Below are 8,452 nucleotides of genomic sequence, written 5' to 3'. Positions count from 1 at the left end.
ATGGTCTTTGCCATTCACGAAATAAACAGGGATGCAACTTTGCTTCCCAATATTACACTGGGTTATCGGATTTACGATGTATGCACCACACCTAGTTTATCATTGAAAGCAGCATTTGAGTTTTTAAACGGACGCCAAGAAACATCGCCGAATGATCCCTGCAAAAGAACTCCTGTGGTATCTGCTATTGTCGGTGATTCTGGATCCTCACAATCTTTAGCAATAGCGACCTTAATCGGAAGTTTCGGGATTCCTATGGTAAGTTACTAATTACAATATAATCAGAGTTAGTGCAGAGTAATAGAAAAAAAGTAAATGTCCGTTTCCATTTCGACACACGTCACTAGAATTCCCCCAAATGTTTACTGTAGTGCTCATTTAAACAAGTGGAACTATTTTTTTATGCAAATATATTGGAATGCTGGATGATAGCAGCAATTAATGAAATTTAGAATACTTCTATTATTTGTATAACACGATGATTTCAGGCGCCCGATTTTGGGTCTCTTTTGTAAATTTTGTATTTTCATTATGTGACTATGTTTCTCTGTGGGGGTAAATGGTGGGGCTGTGGGTGAGCGGGTCGGACGTAACGGTTACATATTGCACAACACCTGGCTAGAATGTGGCTGGTAGTTTTTGTGACTAAACCAATCAAAAACGACGCTGCCAAGATGGTTCTGGATCTAATGGATAAATATATTTTATTTTACTTTCACACAGGTCAGCTACCTTTCGACATGTGCGTGCCTGAGCAACAGAAAGGAATATCCGTCATTTTTCAGAACAATCCCTAGCGATTACTTTCAGGCGAGAGCCTTAGCCAAGCTCGTAAAGCATTTCGGATGGACGTGGATCGGGACGATCAGAAGCGATGATGACTATGGTAACTCCGGAATGCAGGCAATCTCAGAAGCCGTACAGCAATTAGGCGTTTGTATTGCGTTTTCTGAGACTTTCCACGCAACTTACTCCAGGGACAAGTTACTCAAAACTATTGACACTATAAAGAAATCGTCCACAAATGTTGTGCTGGCCTTTCTCACACTATCAGATATGAACATTTTAATAAAAGAAATAATGCAACAAAATGTGACTGGTATACAATGGATAGGAAGTGAAGCGTGGGCTGCCACGTTAGTCGTACCAGCCGAAGAAAGTAAACGATACCTTTCTGGCACAATTGGAATTGCAATCCGCAAAGTAGATATACCAGGGTTGAAGGATTTTTTAATGCAAATCCACCCTTCTGTATATCCAGGAAATCTTTTAGTGAAGGAGTTTTGGGAAACGACGTTCAGCTGTATCCTTAGAAACAGAGGCAACAATACACACGACATGGAACGTGAGCCGTGGAATAATGAATGCACAGGGACAGAGGATTTACAGACAGTGCATAATTCATTTACAGATGTATCTCAGTACAGAGTGGAATATAACGTGTATAAAGCAACTTACGCCATTGCTCATGCTCTTCACAATATGCTGTCATGCGAAAGCAGCAAGGAACCATTTTCCAATAACAGTTGTGCAAATACTTTAAATTTTGAACCATGGCGGGTAAGGGGTGTGGAATAATGTTATAATCAGGTGAAATTATATATGTAGTCAATAAAAGTAAAGATTTAGATATTGGTTTAATAGCTGCCTATACTGAACGTTTGCACAAGATTTATTAAAGAATCCTTATTTTGGTGTCAGCCTTAGCTCAGTGGTAGAACGCTCTGGTTTATAAGGTTGTGGGTTCGAGTTCCACTTCAGAGACTTGAGCACAAAATCTAGGCCGATAGTCCAGTGCATTCCTGAGGAGTGCCGTACCGTTGGAGGTGCCGTCTTTCAGATGAGACATTAAAACGCGGCCGTGTCTGCCCAATGACGTGGAGCTGAAATATCTCACGACATTATTTAAAGAGAAATTCTCCCGTGTCCTGACCAATGTTTATCCATCAACCTATATAATTAAAAACAGATAATCTGGTCCTTATCTCATTGTCACTGTGCGCAAATTGGCTGCCGTTCTTCCTGCATTACTACGGTGACTGTACTTCAAAAGTACACCTTTGGCTATAAAGCCCTTTGGGATGTCCTGAGGTCGTGAAAGATGCAATATAAATGCAAGGTCTTTTTTTTTACCCTTACAGCTTCTGCATCACATGAAAACAGTAAGTTTTGTCACCAAAATGGGAGAAAGGGTATATTTTGATGCAAATGGGGACCCAGTCGCCACATACGACATTGTAAACTGGCAACCAAATGCCCTTGGTGAGATTGATATTGTAGATGTTGGACGCTATGATGGATCCGCTCCCGCTGGTCAAGAATTTATGATAAATGGAGAGGCACTGGTATGGAGTGGAGGTCAAATTGCGGTAAGGCCCTCATTGTGTAATGATTACCTGAATAAGGATGAAGTCCGACAGCTCATCATAGAGTATGATATTTGCTACTTGTGCCTATGAAAGTACACGTTTGCATCATAGAATCATAGAAAATAGGAGCAAGAGTAGGCCATTCGGCCCTTTGGGCCTGCTCCTCCATTCAAAATGATCGTGGCTGATCGTCTAACTTAGCACCCTGTTCCCGCTTTTTCCCCATATCCCTTGATCCCTTTAGCATTAAGAAATATATCTATCTCCTTCTTGAATATATTTAATGACTTGGCCTCCACTGCCTTCTGTGGTAGAGAATTCCTCAGGTTCACCACCCTCTGAGTGAAGAAATTTCTCCTCATCTCGGTTCTAAAAGTTAGTTTGCAGGTGCAGCAGGTGATCAAGAAGGCCAACGGAATGTTGGCTTTTATTGCTAGGGGATAGAATATAAAAACAGGGAGGTATTGCTGCAGTGATATAAGGTATTGGTGAGACCGCACCTGGAATACTGCATACAGTTTTGGTCTCCATACTTAAGAAAAGACATACTTGCTCTCAAGGCAGTACAAAGAAGGTTCACTCGGTTAATCCCGGGGATGAGGGGACGGACATATGAGGAGAGGTTGAGTAGATTGGGACTCTACTCATTGGAGTTCAGAAGAATGAGAGGCGATCTTATTGAAACATATAAGATTGTGAAGGGGCTTGATCGGGTGGATGCGGTAAGGATATTCCCAAGGATGGGTGAAACTAGAACTAGGGGGCATAATCTTAGAATAAGGGGCAGCTCTTTCAAAACTGAGATGAGGAGAAACTTCTTCACTCTGAGAGTAGTAGGTCTGTGGAATTTGCTGCCCCAGGAAGCTGTGGAAGCTACATCATTAAATAAATTTAAAACAGAAATCGACAGTTTCCTAGAAGTAAAGGGAATTAGGGGTTACGGGGAGCGGGCAGGAAATTGGACATGAATTTAGATTTGAGGTTAGGATCAGATCAGCCATGATCTTATTGAATGGCGGAGCAGGCTCGAGGGGCCGATTGGCCTACTCCTGCTCCTATTTCTTATGTTCTTATGTTCTTATAAATGGCATACCCCGTATCCTGAGACTGTGACCCCTGGTTCTGGACTCCCCAGCCATCAGGAACATCCTCCCTGCATCTAGCCTGTCTAGTCCTGTTAGAATTGTATATGTTTCGATGAGATCACGTCTCATTCTTCTAAACTCTAGTGAATATAGGCCTAGATGACCCAATCTCTCCTCATACATCAGTCCTGCCATCCCAGGAATCAGTCTGGTAAAACTTCGTTGCACTCCCTCTATGGCAAGGACATCCTTCCTCAGATAAGGAGACCAAAACTGCACACAATACTCCAGATGTGGTCTCACCAAGGCCCTGTACAACTGCAGTAAGATATCCCTGTTCCTGTACTCAAATCCTCTTGCAATGAAGGCCAACATACCATTCGCCTTCTTGCTGCTTGCTGCACCTGAATGCTCGTTTTCAGCGACTGTGTACAAGGACACCCAGGTCTCGTTGCACCTCCCCTTTTTCCAATCTATCACTATTCAGATAATAATCTGTCATTCTGTTTTTACAACCAAAGTGGATAACCTCACATTTATCCACGTTATACTGCATCTGCCATGTTCTTGCCCTCTCACCTAACTTGTCTAAATTACATTGGAGCCTCTTTGCATCCTCCTCACAGCTTACATTTCACCCCAGCTTTGTGTCATCTGCAAACTTGGAAATGTTACATGCAGTTCCCTCATCCAAATCATTGATATATATTGTGAATAGCTGGGGCCCAAGGACAGACCCCTGCGGTACCCCACTAGTCACTGCCAGTCACCCAGAAAAAGACCCGTTATTCCTACTCTCTGTTTCCTGTCTGTCAACAAATTCTCAATCCATGCCAGTATATTCCCCCCAATCCCATGTGCTTTAATTTTGCACACTAACCTCTTGTGTGGGACCTTATCAAAAGCCTTCTGAAAATCCAAGTACACCACATCCACTGGTTCTTCCCTATCTATTCTACTAGCTACCTCCTCAAAAAAACTCCAGTAGATTTGTTAAACATGATTTCCCTTTCATAAACCCATGCTGACTTTGTCCAATCCCATTAATGCCTTCCAAGTGTTCTGTTATCACATCCTTTAAAATAGACTCTAGCATTTTCCCCACTACTGATGTTCGGCTAACTGGTCTGTAATTCCCTGTTTTTTCTCTCCCTCCTTTTTTAAATAGTGGGGTTACATTTGCCACCCTCCAATCTGTAGGAACTGTTCCAGAGTCTATAGAATTTTGGAAGATGACCACCAATGCATCCACTATTTCCAGGACCACTTCCTATAGTACTCTGGGATGTAGATTATCAGGCTCTGGGGATTTGTCAGCCTTTAGCCCCATTAATTTCCCTAGCACTATTTTTTTACTAATACTGATTTCCTTCAGTTCCTCCCTCTCACTCGACCCTTGGTTCCCTAACATTTCCAGGAGGTTATTTGTGTGCTCCCTTGTGAAGACAGAATCAAAGTATGTGTTTAATTGTTCTGCCATTTATTTGTTCCCCATTATAATTTCCCCCATGTCTGACTGTATGACCTACATTTGTCTTCACTAATCTTTTTCTCTTGCCATATTTATAGAAGCAAAAGTTAAGAGAGGTACAGCATCAGAGAAAAACTCTAGCGGCGTTAGGTGGCAGCTTTTACATTATCCTGAGTTGTTCGCCTTGTAAAATTATAAATGAAAATTCTACTGATATTTTAACACATAGTGTCAAGTGAGGGATTGTTGCTGTTTCCATCGGGTGCTATATATCCGGCAAGAATTAAACCAGGCACAAACAGCTGTGCTGCTAGCGTTATGTTTCTTGACTGCTTCTGTTGTACAATGATTGATACCATTGGAATGTTCGGCATGGGCGATAAAAATAAAGGTAATTGATGCTTAATATGCATCCGCAGAATCTGGAGTCTCGTGGAACGATACTAAACTTAATTCTAAATATAACAATGTCTCAGAATTAGCTGGAATCCACACAATAACCGTATAACAGAGTAGCGTCCGATAACAATATGGATTTGGCGAGATAACTTTTGAAGCCCATATCTCAAGTATTCCCTGCTCCCCTGGTTGCGTTACTATTACGGTACACAACCTCCTATCATAGTTAGTAGGTGAATTGCGGTATCAGACATCATTATTTTTGCTCTGTAATCCTCAGGTTCCACTTACCCAGTAGTTCAGCGGCGAGTCGGAGTCTCTATCATTTCTTTTTAGCTCATCCTCTTTTCCAGCACTTGGTTAGCCCGCAGTTGTGAGAGTTGCTATACTGCACTGTTTCTGCATACTCCAAACGTGTTATTGAACTCATTGCTGGATTAAGATTTACATCCTTTTCTTCTACTTTCATCTCAATAATTTGACCTTTCTAAAATCTTATTTTAACATCCTGAAACATTCTCTTTAAATTCATCACTTTCTTCCTAACGTTATTAAACCTTAGTACCATGCTACCAATCCAAAGGCAATGGGAGATAAATCTCTCTATCTTCGATCTGGATTGCCTATCGCTTGTGTGCATGACCTGCGCTAAAGTATCCACGTGCATTGGAAGAACTATAGAATCATAGATTTAAATAGCACAGAAGGAGGCCATTCGCCCCATCGTGCCTGTGCCGGGTCTTTGAAAGAGTTATCCAATTAGTCCCATTCCCCTTAGCTTGGGTATCTCTTAAACAGCGTTCCCCGTTGTGTTAGCTTTGAAATACCTTTGCGTTTTTGCGCAAATCGTTTAAATTCTTCTTGACCTAGTCTTCAGTCGGAGTGTTTGGGTAGAGAGTACCCGCCGTCAACCGCCTCCACCCCCACCACGCCGCCATCAGCAGCTCACCTCAAGCACGCTTGTGCCTCGCCTTGATGATTCTCCATTTGCCCTAAAATACGTACTTTTCTCGCAAACGAAGAATCTACATGTAATACTAACGTTACTAATAGGCGATTGGAGGTGTAAAGCCTCATTATCGGTGGTAAGTCAGACTGACTGGGCTATAAAATTCAATTGGTGAATGGTTGTTCTTATCTGAAAAACATGACCGATTTCGCCTGGAAGACTGTTATTATTATATAGTCCAGAATGGTCAAAGAAATAGTGCTCATGCTCATGAGCTAATGCTCATAGAACTAGAAGTGGAAAATAACCCCCACAATAGATATTCTAATAAAAAGAGAATCACGACACGAAATGCATCTCAGTCAGGTACAGCAGAAGCGTAGGTTTAATTGTAGACTCGTATTATGATATTTGATTCTCGAAAATTACAGGGGCACTAATAAACAAAGATTATATTTTTTATTTGATTGGGTAGTAGTTTGAATTTCTGATTGCAATATATATTATATATTTTTAAAGGTTCCAAAAGCAGTTTGCTCTGATAGCTGTACCCCTGGAAAAAGGAAAGCGACAAGAAAAGGACAACCTATTTGTTGTTTCGATTGTTTACCGTGTCCTGAAGGCGAAATTAGTAACACTACTGGTAATAACAAATTCGGCTCTTGAAATTATTCCGTGTGCACTTGTGTATAAATGCATTAATGTAATTCCTATATGATCTATTTTAACATAGTCATTAACCCATTAAAAAGGCGTTGTGAGACTGAAGCACAATATCGACGCTGACGCTTCAGTGCAGTACTGAGGGAGTGGTGCACTGTAGGAAGTGCGTCAGAGATCCCATGGCATATGTCGAAGGGGAGTTCTGCCCACAGTCCTGGACAATATTTATCCCTCAACCGGCACCAAAAACAGATGATCTGATCATTATCACATTGCTGTTTGTGGGGCTTTGCTGTGCGCAAATTGGCTGCCTCGTTTTCTACATTACAACAGTGCTTCGTTGGCTGCTAAGCGGTTTGGACGTCCTGGTCGTGAAAGGCGCTAAATAAATCCAATTTCTTTCTGGTTGTTTTCTTTCCGTTGAAATCGCGGAGAAAGGACTTTCAGAGAATATATTAGCATTAGTACACTAGTGTCTCACAGTGCAATTTTAAGGCTATGATTTCTTCCTCATATTTTTCAATTTTTTGTGAAAGTCTTTTAATATTATTTGGGATAAATGTTCTTTAAAAAATTCCATTTGCTTCTCTTTAGACGCAACAAATTGCATTCAATGTCCCTTGGAATACCGCTCCAATCAAGGACGAGATCAATGCATTCTAAAGAAAATTGAATTTCTTTCCTTTGAAGAGACCATGGGAATTATTCTGGTCATAGTAGCATTGCTAGGATCTTGCACCACGATGAGTGTATTTACTGCATTTTATGTTTACAGAGATACTCCCGTTGTTAAAGCCAACAACTCCGAGTTAAGCTTTCTTCTTCTTTTGGCATTAACGTTATGTTTTCTATGTTCAATTACATTCATTGGAGAACCTTCAGTCTGGTCTTGCATCTTACGTCACACAGCATTTGCTGTCATTTTTGTTTTTTGTATATCTTGTATTTTGAGTAAAACTATTGTTGTGGTGATGGCATTTAATGCAACGCGTCCCAACCATAACAAGATGAAATGGTTTGGACCTACGCAACAACGCCTGACTGTTGTCTTCCTTACAATGGTACAATGCTTAATATGCACTGTTTGGCTGGCCACATTACCGCCTTATCCTCGGAAAAACAGTGATTATGCCAAAGGCGTAATCGTTTTTGAATGCAATGTAGGGTCTGCAACAAACTTTTATTGTGTTCTAGGTTACATTGGATTCTTGTCTTGTGTGTGTTTTGTGGTCGCTTTTCTAGCTCGACAACTTCCCAATAATTTCAATGAGGCTAAACACATCACTTTTAGCATGCTTATCTTTTGTGCGGTGTGGATGGCTTTCATTCCAGCTTATATAAGTTCTCCTGGGAAATATGCTGTAGCTGTGGAAGTGTTTGCTATTTTAGCTTCTAGCTTTGGCCTGCTTCTCTGCATTTTTGCCCCTAAATGTTACATTATCCTGCTTAAACAAGAAGAAAATACGAAGAGGCATATCTTAGGTAATAAGGTGTCCAAGACGCTTTAAATATTATT

At 41.0% G+C, this 8,452-nt stretch overlaps 1 protein-coding gene across 1 annotated transcript; it reads left to right on the top strand.

Moving 5' to 3' along the window:
• On the top strand, positions 1 to 8,444 carry LOC137330992 (extracellular calcium-sensing receptor-like). Its single transcript, XM_067994569.1, has 5 exons — positions 1 to 258; positions 724 to 1,560; positions 2,142 to 2,369; positions 6,793 to 6,916; positions 7,531 to 8,444. Exons 1-5 carry the CDS (start codon positions 1 to 3, stop codon positions 8,442 to 8,444), a joined length of 2,361 nt encoding a protein of 786 aa, XP_067850670.1.
• Positions 8,445 to 8,452: the final 8 nt, after the last annotated feature.

The sequence above is a fragment of the Heptranchias perlo genome, chromosome 13 (genome assembly GCF_035084215.1).
Source record: "Heptranchias perlo isolate sHepPer1 chromosome 13, sHepPer1.hap1, whole genome shotgun sequence".
Taxonomy (NCBI): Eukaryota; Metazoa; Chordata; class Chondrichthyes; order Hexanchiformes; family Hexanchidae; genus Heptranchias; species Heptranchias perlo.
The sequence above is the reverse complement of the archived record's forward strand: the minus strand, read 5'-3'. Positions and strand labels throughout refer to the sequence as shown.